This window comes from Engystomops pustulosus, chromosome 3, assembly GCF_040894005.1.
Source record: "Engystomops pustulosus chromosome 3, aEngPut4.maternal, whole genome shotgun sequence".
Classification (NCBI taxonomy): Eukaryota; Metazoa; Chordata; class Amphibia; order Anura; family Leptodactylidae; genus Engystomops; species Engystomops pustulosus.
This window is the reverse complement of record NC_092413.1, coordinates 133,965,101-133,984,538: the sequence shown is the minus strand read 5'-3', so window position 1 is coordinate 133,984,538 and position 19,438 is coordinate 133,965,101. Positions and strand designations below refer to the sequence as shown.

Here is a 19,438-nt window from a genome sequence, read left to right as displayed (position 1 = left end):
CCTGGTGGAGGCCATTAGAAGTGCCCCTGAAATTGAGGGTCACATTGGTCCTGGGCAACACAAGATAGGTCTGTTTGCAGACAACATAGTTCTGGCAATATCAAAACTAGTAGAATACAAAATGCATTTTCAGTCGTATAAAAATTCAGTAGGGTCTCATATTACAAGGTGATCGCTAGCAAGTCCCTTTTTTGGGGGGAGCAATATTCACCAGAAACTGAAGTCGGCCATATCTAGTGAGTTACCCTTTAAGTGAGAAAAGAAAAGAAAATTTGCATTCCTCTCAAAAAGATGGACCCAATTAACTTTCTCCCTTTACTAGACAAGTTACAATCTGAATTGAACACTATGAGTAAAAGCGAGCATTCTTGCCAAAGATCTTACATGCCTTTAGAACTAAAGCTATCCCCATTCCGAACTACATTATTAATAAATTTCAAAAGCAAATGTCAGATTATTTATGGAATGGTCGTAAGCCCAGAATAAGCTCAAGAATCCTCCAAACACCTTAATTACTGGGTGGGATGAAGGTCCCAACGCCTCATGGCCGAGTATAGAAGCCCATTTGACAGGGGGTATATACCTTCACAACCTATTAATAGCACATGCTGCATGGAGCAATGTCCCTTTACCCCACCATATCATTCCAACTCTGTGGGCCTCAGTCAAAGTTTGGAAACAAACAATTTCTGCTTCCCTTTCTGTTTCTCCCATGGTGAAACTTATCAATATCCCTCTGAACTCTAAACTTTTTTTCCTAAACCTGCTTTGGCCCTCCTGGGCATTGTAATAGGTAAAATTTCCAAAAAAATTGTGCAAACTAATTGCCAGAAACTGTAAGAGTAAATCTCCTCTGAATATCCATGCCATCACAGAGCTCCTGGCAGAGCATCTTTAGAAAAACTGCTAGCCCTGAGAAACTATTCTCTCACTGGATTCCACATTATGTGGGAACCTTGGCTTGAGTCCAACCCAGTGTTAAACCCAGGTATACCTAGGCTATCTGATTGATGAGAAACAACTGTTACCCCACCACATCATTCTTTAATGAACACTCCTGTGAATAGGTCTCATGGGACTAGGACGATATTAGATAGAAGAGTAACCTGCTCTGTGGTGTCAATAAAGGGACTCCCCTCCCTCGGGAAGAAAGAGGGCAGGAATAGTGGCCCTTTGTTAAAGTTAAAGTTTTAGGTTTTCAGTTCTAAATGCTTAAACCCAGGCTTCACATTCCTCCTGTATTTACATGTCAGTGACCGTGTTTGTACTCTTGTTTTGTACCCTTGTTTTATTCTTAATAAAATAAATAAAAAATAATTATTAAAAAAAGAAGATCGTGGAGCAGGCTATATAAAAATTCTATACGAGGACCTGGAGTATAATTAATTCAGGTGCCAGAGCCTTTTATCATATGGCGGACATTATGCATCAGGGCATGGAGGAGGATTATGACTGGCGCATGATGAACCCAGTAGTGAAAATTTCCCCCAAAGACTTAAAGAAGAACAAGTAGATAATACTTCTGCAATGCCCTCCCTCTCAGATCCTACACCAAAGTTACCAAAGTATCAGTTTTTGTCTACACAATTGTACTGTATGAAAGACATTCACTATAACATTTAAGTCATCCCCTTCATGCCACCACCATGGCTCCAACCTGTTGAGGCATCACAAACTGTGGTATGAACCAACCAGCACCTCTGTGGAATCGGATTGGACTAACCTTTACATATTAATGATATTTATATAGATATGTCAAAAAATAATTAATATTAAAAAATGTTAAAATTAAATTGAGAAGATCTTATAATGCAAAGAGTGACAAAAGCCAACTTTGACACTAGGTGTGAGACTGTTATGAGATGGAAGATAATATAAACTTTATATTTACCCATTTGTTATATAGGGAGTGAACATACTCCTTTTTCTGTGGATTACAGTGTGTCATTGATAAAGACAACAATAACATCCATCCAGCATATAAATGATCTATTCTATTATATCGAAGTATATAAAGCAGTTCACTCTGTAAAGATCAAACATTTTGTTTCCAAAGTTCACGACATGACCATTTGTCATCCAATGAATTTTCTGTGTATCAACCAAGGATACATATATGTATGTTCAGAAGTATTCATGTCACATCTCATACTGGAAATGAAAAACCTAGTTTAGCTTGTCTTTTGTAATAATCCAATTTCACTTACTCATTTCATGTTCCTATTCTGAACATTTCCCAATTCCATAATGCATTTTTTTATGAACATATGTTCAGAAGTGCTCTTCTGATTCAAGGTGAGCTTGTACAAACAGTATGTTCAATGATATTGTCTTTCCTTGCATAGATACTTTTCCAGCTCAAGATAAAATCTTATTTGCTTTTGCACCAATTGCTTGACACTAAGCTCTGGATGTGTGTCAGTTGTCCACAAGCTCAGCAAAATAGTTTATGATTCCAATAAAATAATCCCATTATTTTCATCTGTCTTCTGCTCTGCTCAATTCCCCATTTTATTTAAATGATTTTCTAGGAAAAAACTGCAACCAAGGTTAATTGTTTATTTGCTATAACCTACTGAAGGTCACCCAAAAAACAAATACACATTAGGATGTATATGTGATCTCACTTTTCCAACTGTCTTCAGTGGGGCCTTGCTTTACTTGAACTAACAGTTTCACATAGTTAACCTCTTATGTCCCACACTATCCCAGCAGAGTAACAGTACAGCTTAGCCCTTTTCATAAATGGTGGGTGCCTGCTGCATCAGGAAGTGGCGATCCTATGAAAATTGTCCCTAGGGAATTTAAAGGGTTAGCACCCACAGTCAGCATCAGTAGTGGTTGAAGATATTACTGGTGAGCCCAAATGCCAAACCCAAACCCAGATTCGGGCACAGACTTGAACGTTGCGGGTTCAGCTCCACTCATCCCTAATCATAAGCAGAAATTGTAAAAACTGTGAAACTATAGAGCTTTGTGCCACAGATTGATGTGATGTTATGATACTAGAGAAGTTCAATAGGGGGCATGGATGCCTTATAAAAAAAGAAAAATATCACATTTTTTGGAACAGGATTATTGAAATTCCTTTTCCTAGTTCCTATTTATTCCTACTGGTCTGTTCCCAAGAGAAGCAAGTTGGCATCTGTCTTATGGGGTTTTTCACTGTCCTCTGGATCAACTCTGTAGGATTGTAGGTTGGACTTGATTGATGTGCGTCCTTATTCAACCTAATCTACTATCATACTAGAATAAGGCAACGCTTTTCAACTACATCACACTCACTTCACAAACAAATATTTCATTTAGAATTGTGAGAACTTTGTTGACTCTTTGTACAACTGTTGCTTTTACATTTCTCCGTTTGTTTGTCCATCTTACTAGGGGTATAATTCTTATATCTTTTAATGCCAGATCTTTTGCCATCATAGAGCATGCTCCCCTGTGTTTATAATACATGCAGGTATTTATATCTTGTAAATTGCTTTTTTTCAAATTTGCACTTTGCTCCCATTAAAAAATGAAAAAAGCCAAACTCCTTTCTCTTCTATTTAGCCTTTAGGTATTCTTGTAGTTTAAAATGTCTGCTGTTAAGCAAATGTACTATACATTAATGTGACATTGTATGATCTGATGAGCTGTAAATCATTTGCCATAAATCAGATTTTTTAAGCAAGTCACACTTGTTTTTGTCCTGACCTGTCATTCTGTAGTTTTATTTGATCTTCCTAAAACATCTCGCAGCTCATCAATAGCATATGTGTACACGCTGTTCTGACAACATTTAACACAAAACTAGAGATTGATCAAGGCGGCAGTTGTCAGTGAATTTCACACTTACAAAGTCACTTCACATATTGCAATTCTTTTTTCATCTTACAAAAGCAAAAGTTGTAAATTGTAATTCCTCAGTGTATCAGACTTCTGTTTTTCTTTCATTTCACTGTCCACTGCCAAAAGAAAGAATACTGTAACCATGGAAATGTGTGAGTAAGTTTGATTCTACAAAGTAATGGGATGCTCCCTCCTGAGGCTTTTCTAAACTATTCAGCACATACAATAAAGTACTCTGGAACTTTCTATCGCTCCTTTGACATTTCAACGTAATTAGAATTTATCCTATACATGTTTTGACCTATTTATATTTCATTCCTTAATAAATACTATGGCTGTCATTCACCATCTTAAATAAAAAGTGGCTATATCTGAATGCTGAATTCCTTCTTGCTTGTCCACTTCTACATCTGGCTATAATCATAAGATCTTTCCAATGATAACTGATTTTTTACTTTATTTCTATGTAGCAGGATCATCACAAAGATACAAGGTGCAGAAAATAGCCAACTGTGACCATTCAGTACTTTTGATTTAATTTTATCTTCTCAAAATAAAAGCAAGTGTGAACAGCCCTCCATTCAAAAACACAGCACATTTTCCTGCCAGGGTTTTATCATTTGTGTTTTTATGTATTTTGCAGTTGAGGATTTTTAGTTTATGTTTTTGTCTACTTCTCTACAGTGAGGTTTTTTTTGCACATGTGACCATAGTAGCAAAATCATCCCAATCCTTTAGCAGAGTAAATAAAAACTAATGAAGGCCATGCAAATGTTGGAAAGGAAGGTCATTACAGCTTATTTTATTATTTGAATGATATACAATAATATGATGTACAAATTATGTGCTACGTTTTATAGAACATTTCATCTAAATGTTACATATGAATATGGCCGTTCTCTAGAAACTGTTATCCTTAAAATTCATATAGTCTGCATAAAATTAATAAATAAAATAGCATTTAAAAAAAAAATTGATGACTGACTATTAGAGATGAGCGAGTATACTCGTCCGAGCTTGATGCTCGTTCGAGTATTAAGGTACTCGAGACGGCTCGTTGCTCGGACGAGTATTTCCCCTGCTCGAGATCGAGCATTTAATTTAAAAAACACAGTGAAGAACAATGAAGAATAGAATAAAAACAGTGAACACAGGATCATTTAAGTGAAAAACACAGTGAAGAATAGATTACAGATGTTCGGCACATCTGCTTACCTGTCGGAAGATACGCGCGAAAAGGTGCGAACAAAATAGTATGTGAAGAACACATTGAAGAACATGGTGAGCAGCACAGAGACACCAGGGAGCAGCACAGAGACACCGGGGAGCAGCACATGGAGACACCGGGGAGCAGCGCACGGAGACACCGGGGAGCAGCGCACAGAGACACATCGGGGAGCAGCGCACGGAGACAACGGGGAGCAGCGCACGGAGACACCGGGGAGCAGCGCACAGAGACACATCGAGGAGCAGCGCACGGAGACACATCGGGGTGCAGCGCACGGAGACACCGGGGAGCAGCGCACGGAGACACATCGGGGAGCAGCGCACGGAGACACCGGGGAGCAGCGCACGGAGACACCGGGGAGCAGCGCACGGAGACACCGGGGAGCAGCGCACGGAGACACATCGGGGAGCAGCGCACGGAGACACATCGGGGAGCGGCGCACGGAGACACCGGGGAGCAGCGCACGGAGACACCGGGGAGCAGCGCACGGAGACACCGGGGAGCAGCGCACGGAGACACAGGGGAGCATCGCACGGAGACACATCGGGGAGCAGCGCACGGAGACACATCGGGGAGCAGCGCACGGAGACACATCGGGGAGCAGCGCACGGAGACACATCGGGGAGCAGCGCACGGAGACACATCTTTAATGTCTTTGGAACCAATAACCAAGTGAAATGACATAACACTGAGTATGTGGACTGTATGTGTATATATGGTAGGGGGTTGTCTAATGGATAGCATAGATGAAAGATGAAACACTCAGGACCCCCAATTGGGCTATTCCCAATGTAATGTGCCAGGGCTGTAAAAAGCTGGACCTAAGTCAATTATCTGATCATCCTGGCAGCCTTTATCTAGATAGGGATTGTGTTTGGCAGAGCAACTATTGGGACATTAAAGAATCGGGGAGCAGCACACGGAGACACATCGGGTGAGCAGCGCACGGAGACACCGGGGAGCAGCGCACGGAGACACATCGGGGAGCAGCGCACGGAGACACATCGGGGAGCAGCGCACGGAGACACATCGGGGAGCAGCGCACGGAGACACATCGGGGAGCAGCGCACGGAGACACATCGGGGAGCAGCGCACGGAGACACATCGGGGCAGCACGGAGACTTCAGTGGAAGAAGAGGAGTCTATCTCCCGACAAGTAAGCAGATGTGCAGAACATCTGCAATCTATTCTTCACTGTGTTCTTCACTGTTTTTCACTTAAATGATCCTTTGTTCACTGTTTTTATTCTATTCTTCACTGTTCTTCACATCTGCTAACTTGTCGGGAGATAATATACGTGCGCGGAACAGTAATGAATAGATTGCAGATGTTTGCATACATGTGCTAAGTTATCAGAAGACATTCTTTTTCAATTAAATAACACATTTTATTCCCGAACCATGGTCCCTTTGAAAAATGCTCGAGTCTCCCATTGACTTCAATGGGGCTCGTTATTCGAGACGAGCACTCGAGCATCAGGAAAAGTTCGTCTCGAATAACGAGCACCCGAGCATTTTAGTGCTCGCTCATCTCTACTGACTATCTATTATCAATTTTACTTAAAAGAGTGGAATTGTGTGATCATGTCTCACATGATTGCCTGATATATGAGCTATAGCAGGTTATCCCGATAGTGACAGCTGACTGCTAAGGTTACTTTTAATGAGGAAAGTCAGAAAATCCAACTTTTTTCATATCCCTCCTATTTTTTACTATATTTATGGACTTAATCTCCTACATCATAAATACCAGCCAATAATATCAGAATTTACTGAAACATTGATTGCAAAATTTTGAAAAAGACTAAAATTATTTTCTATTTTTACTTTAATAGTCAATGAGGAAGATTTTTCAAGACACTTCCTTTGTAGCAGAGAATCACACTGCCATAGATCAGTGGTGGCGAACCTATGGCACGGGTGCCAGAGGTGGCACTCAGAGCCCTTTCTGTGGGCACCCAGGCCTTCACCCCAACACAGAGTTTGCCAGATAGGACTAAAGGTTTCCTCCTGTGGTCCAAGACAACCCAGGACGTGCCATGCTCAGCCCTATTTTAAAGCGACTCCCTTGGCTGCCAGGACTACAGGAGGAGCGAGAAGGTGTGGATAGAGATGGATTATTGTTGGAATTTCTGCTCTGGACAAACAGTACAACTTTGGTGTCACTTAAAGAAAACCTATAACCAGAATGTTATCCCTTACACCAGTAATACCTGTTGGTAAAGGTTTAAAAGTCCTCCCCATATGACCTAAAATGATCAGACACTAAGGAACTGTACCTTGATTACAGCTGGTTTTCTGATATGCAAATGAGCATATTGGAGTCAACTTTTCTCCAGACTGCCAGTGAACCACTCCTCCTTTTTTTGATTGACAACTAACTGTCTCTTTAAATCTTCACAAGCACAGTGGGGGTGAATAAGTGCTTGTTCTTGATGACACGTCCCCTTTAAGCTACTAAAAGGCATCACCAGAAATAGCATTCTATGTATAACATTGAAATTTTGTAGGCACTATATGCATTACCATGCTCAAATCCAAGAGCATGTAAGCATAATAGGAGTAAAGGGAATCATTAATGAAATGTTTGGGAATTATATTTGACAACAAACTCATCAAGGCATGGAAATTAGCATTAGTACTTAGTAAGTTGAATAAACATTTGTATTTAGTTTAGCGATCTCATTACATTGAAATTGAGTTAAAGCTACTTTAAATCTTTTTTGGATTATGCCACAAATGCGTGACATTTATTCAAAAAATTTTGAGGTCTAAGATTATTTACACCACAATTCTAGCTTCTATTGTCGATAATATATTAGGTTAGGATACATTAGCATTGTTACACATTGTTAGACATTTTATTTTTTATACTGTTTTCTTAATTGATCTTTAAAATCATTTCCACTGAAGAGCTTCTATATACTGGCGGATTGCATGTGCGGCAGTGCATGAAGTCTATACAAGACTTCTTTTGGATTTTTTTATTTTGTTGGCTTTGTACAGAATTCAACAGGGAAACATTCTGAAGACCTCTGTGTAATATTGGATGTATACCGAGGAACAGTAAAGGACTTCTCTATCTCTGCGGCATTTCTATCACGGCTTCATTGAAAAGAAGCTGTGGCCAAGTACATGATCTCTGATTTATTCAAGAAAAAATAATGAAATTAAAAAATAATTACAACCAACCCATAATTTCTTTTAGCTTTTAATATATTTATTTCCTAACAATAATATTTTCCATTGTGCATAGTTGCTTTCTTTTATAATTTAAAATGTAAAATTAGTTTTTATACAAAATATAGTCAACTTCTTAATTTTGGTAAAGATACAGCCTAAGATATGGTCAGTTTGATTGTATAAGGCTAAATACACAGGGCCATATGCAGGCCCAGCCATGAGAAGGGGAAAATTTGCAGCTAGTTTCCGCTAGGTGGAGATGGTATCAGTGAGCACTGTTTAACCCTCCTATCTCCATAAGATAGTTGCAGCAACATGGGCAGGAATAAAGGCTACTATATTTTGTGGTACAACCGCAGGCCTTGGTCATGAAATGGTGTGACTTCTCACAATAGACCTCTGTAGGGGCCATGTACAGTCATGTGCACATAGTCTTAGTATTTACCTTGATTAATTAGCCAGAACATGTATTAGCAAGTTAGATAAGTGACCAAAGTTTTTTCATCTTTTCTCCCTTATTTAATTGCAAAGTATTATGTTTCTGCTAAGAAAATGAGTTTTAGATGCAAATAGTTTATGAGGAACGCATATGGTTGTCGATTCTAATGTTTTTAGTTATTTTTTTTTGGGGGGGGGCACTGTCACTCTTTGTATTATATACTCTATAATCCACTCTAGTTGAATGACTTAAATGTTAGAGACAAATTTCATTAGAAAAGCAGTGTTCTGTATCTGAGTCTTACTGTCACATTCTGCCTTTCTATACAGTAAAGATGTGACTATCCAAACCTATTTATTTGGCTGGATGTGTCTTTTAATGTGTTATGAGATTAGTAGGTGTTAAGGAAACAAAGCATTAGCAAAGTGATATGCTACAGGTATTTATGTGAGATCAGTGTTTGCATTCTTAATTACATACTGTCAAGGGTTTCTCAAGCATGTGGCAATATAATATGGAATTTGTTTAGCAAGAAATTGGTCCTTGAAGGGAACCTGTCAGCAGAGACTGACCTAATAATGCACTGCAGGTATTTTGTGATGCAGCTTAATACCTTGCAGATCATGTTTATTTCATTGGCCCAGTATGATGGCATGAACAAGAAAATCTACTTTGAAGTGAAAGGTAAATTAGCCAAGAAGGAGGAGAGTTAAGCACTGAAGATAAGCTTTCCTTGCCTTAGTACAACTCTCCTGTTGTGATTGACATCATGCACTAGGTTTCATAAGAGCTGGTAAGTAATGATCTTTGATATTAAATACAGCAAATGAGGCATTCTAAGTTGGGGGAACTTGACTTCAGTGTTAAACTCTTTGACTTTATACAACCAATTTACATCTCACTTTAAAGTTAATTTTCTGTCTGCCATGCTGGGTTATAAAAAACATGTTCTGATAGATGCAGTGGCGTAACTACCACCGTAGCAGCCGTAGCGGTTGCTACGGGGCCCGTGAGGTCCATGGGCCCGCTCTCCGGGCCCAGACTCTGGTTCATCTTCATTTCAAAGCTCCACCAGAAGAAGGGAGTGCGGGATCGGGTCTCCGCGCTGCGCATTAATTGTACTGCAGGGAGCAGCAGAGGAGGCACAGGTCCGCGGGGTGGTCCGGGCGCTGGAGTTCACGCTCCTCCTCCCCAGGGTACGGGCCCGCGCGATACCCACCGTGTCCCCCAGTGCCTGCACAGCAGCAGCAAGGCCCGGGCTGCTGCCTGCCATAGCGTCTAATTATAGCGCTGCTGAGCCGACCGGGCCTCAAGGAATGACAGCTCAGGCCGACCAGAGAAACTGGACATCCCGGGGACTGAGGAGCAGTGTGACTAGGCCCCAGAGGAAGGAAGATCCTGAAAAGCAATCATCGGCCGATCAGTCAGGAGGCTGCAGAGAAGATACATCTTCTGGTAAGTATATCTATTTATGTGTATGCTGTATGAGTGTATATGCTGTAAATGCGTGTGTATATGATGTATGGATTGTATATACGCTATATGTATGTCTGTATATGCTGTATATGTTTGTGTATATGATGCATGGTGTGTATATACTATATGTATGTGTGTATGGTGTGTATATACTGTGTGTATGTCTTTATATGCTGTATATGCGTATATATGATGTATGGTGTGTATATACTATATGTATTTGTGTATGGTGTTTATATACTATATATGCGTGTGTATATGATGTATGGTGTATATAATATATGTATGTGTGTATATACTGTATGTATGTCTGTATTTGCTGTATATGTTTGTGTATATGATGCATGGTGTGTTTATACTATATGTATGTGTGCATGGTATATATATATACTGTATGTATGTCTGTTTATGCTTTATGTGTGTGTATATGATGCATGGTGTGCATATACGTATGTGTGCATATGCTATATGTATGTGTATGCAGTATGTGTGTATATGGTGTGTTTATTACTGTATGTATATATACACACAACCACACAGACAGTAATAAATATAATGTAAATATATATAGGGTTTCTATGTCTAAATATATTATGTATATATACTATATGGGGAAGATTTATAAAAGTTTCTATGCACTTTTTTGGCGTAGAAGCAGTGACATAATCGCAAATTCTTGAGCAATGCAAGAATTTGCTATTAAAATTGTGAATATGCCACATGTTGTGGAGGGGGCACAGAGAGGCATGGTGGCCGGTGGAGGTGGTGGGGCACAGGGCTTAGTTTTGCCCGCCTGCTTCGCCACCCGCCGGATACATCAAGAGACCTAAGCCTCTTGATGTATCCGACATGACAAGGGGGAGGGGGCATGGCAGGAGCGCCGACGTATGATAAATCTGCCTCTGTATTTATAATGTATATGTGCTTTACATAATGTGTTTATATAATGTGTATTTACTGTACGTGTAAATGTATTGATGTGTATATACTTTATGTGTGTGGATATAATGTAGGTAGGCGTGTAATATATATATATATATATATATATATATATATATATATATGTGTGTAGAGCTTTAAGTGTGTATAAGTATATACATTTACGTATTTTTAGTGTGATATATAAATGTGCGTAATTTTACAAATATATTTATATATTTTTTTAAGGGGAAGGGGGGCCCCATTCAAAAATCTGCTATGGGGCCCAGCCTCTTCTAGTTACGCCACTGGATAGATGCTAAGTTACAGGACAACATGCTGCTGATAATTCCTGCTGACCAGTTCCCTTTAACCAAATGTCAATGGTATACACATCTGTGAGCAGCAAATGAAGGATCGTTGAGAGAACAGCATAACACTACCTATGCACTGTTATCATGGGTGCATAAGTCTATGGGTGCATACGTCTATTGAAATTAATACGACAGTCTTCCAACCACAAAAACAGCATCCCTGTGCATGTACCCTAATTATGTGATAGCCCAGGTATATTAAGGATAATTAATGTTCTGAATAGATTCATCTTAACAATCACAAGCATGTGGATAAAGGTACATAGTTGCTATGGGCCAGAGGAATAAAACAAGAAATGTTTGTTCCATAGAGCTCCTCCATTATTTAGATTTAATGGAATGCCAAACAAACCATCAGTCATAGCCATCAATGTTTTTATAACTTTTGGCATCTAGAATTTTTATTATGTGCATTTTCCTTGACAGTCACAATTTATGTTTTTTTTTTTATTCGAAAAGGTCATATCCTGTTTAAAATCTGTCTAAAGAAATTGCCAACAAGAATTTTCAGCATAGAATGTTTATTAAAGAGGGAGAACAGGAATAGAAAAGTAAAAAAAAGATAGAGAATGTTATCACCATGCACATATGTCAGTATATACTATGAGAATTACATTTCCAAACATTTCTGTTTTTATAACTTTTTCTGAGGCCATATACTTTAGGGTACATTCACACAGCAGTATGCCAACCGTGCGGGCATACCGCCGTGTGCTGGAGAGGAGGAGGAGGCGGCCCCTCCTCCCTCCATAGAGAATAGCGGCGCACGGCCGCACACACGCTGAAAGATAAAGCATGCTCTATCTTTTTGCAGTGTGCGGGCCGGATCGGTGCCACACATGTGTGGCACCGTATCTGCGCCGCTATTGCCGTCTATGGGTCCGTACATGCGACCGCAAATTTGCGACCGCATGTACGTCCCCGCAGACAACCATGTGAATGTGCCCTCAGAGTGTTTGTTATTATTTATTTGGCTCATGGCCAAAAGTTAATTGGGATGTTCCAAACAAGCAGAGTAGATCCACTAGACATGGCTGGTGCAGTACAACGGAGAGCATGTGACGTTACAGTGAACCCTTCTTCATCATACTGCACCTTCCATGTCTAAAGGAGCTACTCAGCCTATTTGATACATCCCACTGAACTTTTATCGACATGATACAAAGAAATAAGGACAATGGTGGCTATTTATCCTATACGATAGCCCCGCCTCTGCTACATATAGCCAGATACAACAAGAGGCCCTAGCCAGTCATGCCCCCCCTCTTTACACCCCTCCACGATCCCCTGGCATGAAGGTGGTGGAAAGGGCAAAATAATCGCAATCTGTACTTGATAACTGCCCTATTCAAGGGTGAAGCTGTAATTTATCACTTTGTCTAACCTTCAGCCTACTACTAAGTAAGTACATGTGGATTGATGCTTTAATTAAACTTTTATTATTGAAGTAACCACGCTCTGTCGTGGTGTTTCCTGTGTGAATAGAGACATAAGAGCGTTAAGGGATGACACTCTGAACACTATTATTAAAAAGCTATAATCCGTCCCTTTGGTCAGTTATGGCAAAGGATTAGCTGAGCATAATCATCCTAAATGGGGATAGTATTAAAAGTTCTTGCCAGAAGATGCTGGACCTGAGGTGGAGAACCGAAGAAAAGCATTGGCCTACTACCCTGGCTACTAGTATTTTGTCAAAGGATTTTGTTCTACTATACCCACTTGCATTTGTGGTCACCCTTACTGATAACCAGGGGTCGTAGAAGCCTCTGCAAATACAACTATATATAGTGTTATGTCTATAGCCCAATGTGGCAAGGTGAGTAGTATAATTGTCATCAGTAGCTTATCCCCATTGGTCAAAACTATGCTACTACTCTATGGTGTGTCCTGTGCATCTTTTCTTATTTTCCCTAAATATGTGGCTGAGCCAATAAATCTTATATGTCTGATCGGTTTTACTCCTAAGCCATTCCCTGGAAATGATCGGTTTAGGTTGTAAGCTTTAGATACAATCAATCCTGCTTGGAACAAAGGAGCTCATAGCATTAGGTTACCATATACACAAGGTTAAAACATGACTTGCTTTCTAATGATATTTTGTTATACATAATGGGGCACATGTATAAAACTTTTTTGCTCATTTTTTGCTTTCTGTTTTGTGACTTTTCATGGTGCATGACACTAAGGCAGTGTCCCTCCAAATTTTGCCATTGTCTAGTTTATACAGTGTTCTCTGAGTTATCACCAAAATCCAGCCATGAATTTAAAAAAAAAATGGTGAAAATCTATGCCAGCTCAAGACCAGGCTTAAAATTTAGCTTAGAGCTAATGCAAATCCCCTAAAGACCAAATGCTAGATGTATTAATAAGGAAAATACACAAAGAGACATCTGACCAACAGAAAAGGCAAAAAAGCAGGCACTTAAAGTCAGATTTATGATACATTTGCTCCAATTACTTGAATTGTATATGTAAAAAACAGCCTGAAATTATACGCCTTGAGTGAGGTGGGGGATTTTGTAAATTATTGCTATGCATCTGTAATTTTAAAAAAATCATTTATGACCATAAATAAACTTAAATGGGTGTTTCTAACATGCTAGGAGACATTGCTAATTGACCGCTACCTGACAGTATGCCCTATTGCTCCCTGATGAACTAGGCATCATAAAACGTGTAGAGAAACGCGTAGGACCAAGGCGTGAATCAGGAAGGCAGCAAGAAATGAGAGGGACAGTCTTAGGAATGCAGCTGGGGTTGGTTTGGGTAACCAACATGGGGAGAGAAAAAGAACTGGACCGCACATCCACACATTACACAATGATCTACTGCCGCTAGGCTGCATTATATAATGAACTCAAGGTTCTTAGTTACATTTTGATCAAATTGTATAAGACCACCAACCACTTCACGGTGACCTCTTTATGGTGGGTCCCTACGCTATTATGTGCGGCATCACATGGCGTCCACCACCGCTGCAGCACAGCGCCGGCAGGGACCAAGACCCGGTTGCCTCCAGCACCCATACTGGCGGGCATAGCCACCATGGCTCCAGGCTCCCACCAGCACCGCACCACAGAAGCGGCGGACGTCATACAATACGGCACCATGTGAACAGGAAAAAAGGCTCACCATGTGTGAACAGGTGTTGAATACTCACTGTTCCATGTGGTGTCAGACGCTAGCTGAGAGGAAGTAGGCGGCCCCTATATGCAGTCTCCTGCTAATTTAAAAATTGTTTGGGTAATTTCGGAGAAGAAAGATACAGACAAGAGCATGTATTAGACCTACTAAGACAGCCAGTAGAGCAGTGTATGACAGATATGAGAGATGTCATAGATGCTCTACCTAGGAAACCGGAGAGTAGGTACTGCACATTTGAATACATTATCCTTAAAATTCTCGTGCACATGTTAAATTACAATTGTTGATATTGAGTTATGATAGGTAAATGACCTAAAAAGGTGTGATCCCCAAGAATTGCCCTAGTAGACAACCCACCAAGTCTGGACACTGTCAAACTCGCTTTGTATATATAGTGAGAGTAGGCTTACGATGAATGCATTATATGGGCACATTTACCACTGTGTACGCATAAGGGTAAAACCACACCATCAATGGTTTATACCTATATTTATGTCTGTCTGTAACATTTTTTAATCTTGACTTTGTGTGAATCAAAGTTACATTTTAGCAGCTTACACTTAAAGGGGTATTTCCATTTCAGCAATTTAATGTTATTGTTTGTATCTTGAAGTTATACATTTTTTGAATATACTTTCTGTATCGATTCCTCATGGTTTTCTAGATCTCTGCTGTCATTCTATCAAAAGCTTCTAAGTTTACTGCCAGTGGTCAGAAATCTGTCCACAGTAACAGAGGTGCACGGCTCGTTAGTATCATAGAGAATAATCAGAACTGTGTGATAAAACGAGCCATGCACCTGTGTGACCAATGACAGATTTCTATCCACTGGCACTAAACACAGAGGCTTTCTATAGAATGACAGCAAGCAGAAATCTAGAAAACCCTTAGGAATTGATATAGAAAGTATATCAGAAAATTGTATAACTTTTCAATATACAAACAAAAATATTTATTTGCTCAAATGGGAATGCGCCACCTTATTGGAGATCGTCGCTCCCCGTGAAGTCATGAGCAGTGATTGGTTGCCATAACAGCCTCGGGTCTGGATTTAACCGATTCTATGTGCTAATTACACATTGTAATGTATGAGGATGAAAATCCCCATAAACTGCCAGAGTAATATGGCACTATATGGTAGGATCAATCAGACAACCAAAAGTTAAAGTACCCTAGAAGGTCTGAAAAATAGGAAAAGTAAAAATGAAAAAAATTTTAAAAAAACCCTTAAAATTAAAATCACCCCCCCTTTCGCTAGAACTGATATAAATATAAATAAACAGTACCATCATAAACGCATTATGATCCGCCGTTTCCAAAAATGCCCAATCTATCAAAATATAGTAACATTTTTTAACCCTGTAACGGGAAACAGCACCTGAATTTGAAAGTGGCACTTTTTTGCCATTTTGAAAAATATAAAAAATTCAATAAAAAGTTATCAGAAGGTCGTAAAGACCTAAAAATGGTAGCATTGAAAACTCCATCAAAAGTTGCAAAAAATGACACCACCCACAGCTCCTACACCAAAGTATGAAAAAGTTATTTGCACCAGAAGATGGCAAAATTTAAAAAAAAAATTGTACAGGAGGTTTTAATTTTTGTAAATGGATGAAAACATTATAAAACCTATACAGATTTGGTATCCCCGTGATCGATCCAACCCAAAGACTAAAGTAGACATGTCATTTGGGAAGCACAGTGAAAGCCGTAAAATCCAAGCCCACAACGGCGCATGCGTGTTTTTCCAACTTCCTAGTACACGGCATAGAAGAATAAATACAGTCACTATGAAGTGCAATTTGTTACGCAGAAAACAAGCCATTACAGAGATTTTTACATGTAAAAAAAACATTATAGATTTTTTATTTTGGGGAGTGAAAAATGGAAATGAAAAAAAAAAGGGCCAGGTCCTTAAAAGTTAATATACATGGCATATTCCGGTACTGATATATCCTGTTAGGAGGGTGCAGATTGGATATACGCATAGGCCACGTCCCTGTCCTGATTTTATTGCAAAGAGAATGAAAAGGCATGTCAGATTTATGGTTTTAGCTAATAATGGATGTAATACAATTTTATAAAATGTCTCAAGAGGTTTAAATTGCCTTTTCCACCAGGGTAAACAACTTGTCATTGACTATTAACATGACTTAATCCTAGCGGTCAAAAAGTACTGTATTTTTCGGACTATAAGGCGCACTGGATTATAAGGAGCACCATCAATAATGCCTTAATGTGTAGGTTCATATCTAAGGCGCACCGGATTATAAGGCGCACTTGATTATAAGGATGAATGACCAGCAGGTGGCAGACCAGTGCACAGTTCAAGCCAGCTGTTGTCTGTAAGTATGGCTCATATATAAGGCGCACTGGACTATAAGGTACACCTTTGATTTCTGAGAAGGAATTTTTGTGCTCCTTATAGTCCGAAAAATATGGTACGTAGTGGAAAGAATATATATCAAGTAGGATCCTATATAAAGAGTAGCTTTGTGGGAACCGGAATAAAACATGGTCTCAACAGGAGACACCATCCGTCTCTATTATTCCTATTGCTAATATTCCTTGATCATAGTCTCATGGCCAACATGTGAAATAATGATAAGATAATGGTAAATAATAGTACAAACTATAGTAGATGAATAAATATTCATGAAATTAATTACATCAGACCCCTATATTAGCAGCAATAGCACCAACATGGACATGTGTAGTTAATACTGAGTATAAACTTCATATTTCCCTTGTGTCCATACCTTACTACCCTGGCAGTAAGGAGGTAAATTGTCTACCGAGAAAGTCTTTCCTAATAATGTCATTCAGAAAATAATCTAAATAAATAAAAAAGACAAAGCATCACAAACCATATGCTGTGATACATTATAAATTGAGATAGAATACCAGACACATCGGCAGAATATTACTTGAAAAATATGACAAGCAGAAACTGCTGGGTGAGCTATTTTTACCATGGAGCTAATGTTTTTAGAAACAAACACGCTGGACTACTAAGGTTCTTTCCTGAGGCATGTTGAAAACTGAGTAGCGTGACAAATAATCTCAGAATCCTAGATGTGTGTGTTTAATATAAATCTCTCACTCTTATTCACAGCTCCTTATGAAATCTGCCCCGAGGACTTTTTGATGTCTATGGTATGGAAAAGAACCCCAGCTGGAGACCTGGCATTCAACCGATGCCCTCTTAATGCTACTGGTAAATGATCCCCTATTAAAATGTATATTTTGGTATCCATATTCATTTATAAATGTAAAGGATGTAAAGAATGAATGTTTACTAGGACTTATTCCCATTTATAAAGACATAATTGCTCGCATATCATAATCATTTGTATAAAGGCAATTTTAGAAAAATAGAAAATATTGTGTAAGTCATTTCCACAATGTTATGTAGCTAAATGGAGTCATTTGCGAGATTGCCTGTGTATGATTTCAATATTGCTGCTGAGGCTAACATAAATATTTTCTGCATCCTGTGTGACTCATAGGCACCACTAGCAGACGCTGCTCGCTCAATCTTCATGGTGTAGCCTTCTGGGAACAGCCGAGCTTTGCAAGATGCATATCAGCTGAATACAGACACTTGCAGCTTTCAGTAGGTGCAAAGCCAGCTTTTGTCCTTGTTATGTCTAATTCCCATTATGTTGCTGTGTGGAAAATGTAACTCATTCATATCTAGACCCAAATGCAGCACAGACTAAGCAACAAAATCAGCTTGCTCAGATTAGCAGAAGCAAACCTTAATCAGTGCAAAGTCAATTTCAGTTAGCCTTCCTGGAAATGAACGGGGATAATGAGTATACCGTATTAATTCTGTCACATTGTGCTTTCACTTAAAAGCCCGCTATGCGCTATTTTAATCACAAGTGAAGCGATTTCATGCAGGACAGGTGTAAATGTGGCATTGTACGGAATGATCTTTTTTTTATTTTTGTTGAATAAACTTTCTATAAGATAACATCAACTGCTACAATAAGGCTTAAAGTAATATTTAAAAAAAAACCCAGATATGCAAAAAAGAACGACAGTGAAAAGAAAAGGTAATTCTATGGTCTCTATGAAAAATTAAAAGAAAAATGTGGTCGCTAATAGGTCTTAAAGTTAGTTAATTGAGTAGATCCAATTGGAGTTAAGAGGCTAAGCAGTAGCTAGGTGTCTCCAATTGTCCTTTAATTGAGCATCAGCAAGTGTGGCATTATAAGATGACAAGTTGCAATCATCTAAGAGAAACATCTGTTTCCATCCATACAGTTATAGGGGTGGTACAGGATATTTATTTTTCCTTTAAGGACCACTGTAAATGACTCATTTACCTGCATGTGATCCAGCAATGGATATCCAGTGGTACTCCTGGTCTGTCTGTTGAGTTCGTGACATTCTGAAAATAATGAGTTGAGAAGTACTAAGTAGAGTACAATGACTAAAAATGAAACAAGAATGGACAGCTATGAGAAAGCCTATATGTTTCATAAATAAGATACTAGCATAATTCAATTTTAGTCTGATAAGTTGTACCTAAATAAATACAAAATCTTCAAGAAAAAAATAATACAAAAGTAGAGATATTTGGATATTGTGCAAGAAGAACTCTTCAAAGTATTTTAGAGTCAATTTCCTGGACAATATAGTGAACTTATTCTCATGCAAAGCCTTTCAAAAGTGACACATCAGAAGAAGATTGCCAGATCTTGTGTCCTGCTGCTGGGCTGCATTACAACAGCCTGCACTGCCAATGAACTGTGCTGAAAAAAGCTCCAATACTGGGTATTAAACCCCTTAAAATGGATGCAGCTGTTGCAGTGGCTGCAGAGGGTAGGAGCTC

At 39.2% G+C, this 19,438-nt stretch overlaps 1 protein-coding gene across 8 annotated transcripts in view; it reads left to right on the top strand.

Annotated features, from left to right (window-relative positions):
• ADGRB3 (adhesion G protein-coupled receptor B3) overlaps nucleotides 1–19,438 on the top strand; it is a 577,118-nt gene that overhangs the window by 298,149 nt on the left and 259,531 nt on the right. For all 8 annotated transcript variants that reach the window (XM_072142190.1, XM_072142192.1, XM_072142193.1 and 5 more), the window contains 2 exons: nucleotides 17,711–17,812; nucleotides 18,105–18,211. In XM_072142190.1, coding sequence (XP_071998291.1) covers nucleotides 17,711–17,812; nucleotides 18,105–18,211 — 209 coding nt within the window. The remainder of the gene's footprint in view (nucleotides 1–17,710; nucleotides 17,813–18,104; nucleotides 18,212–19,438) is intronic.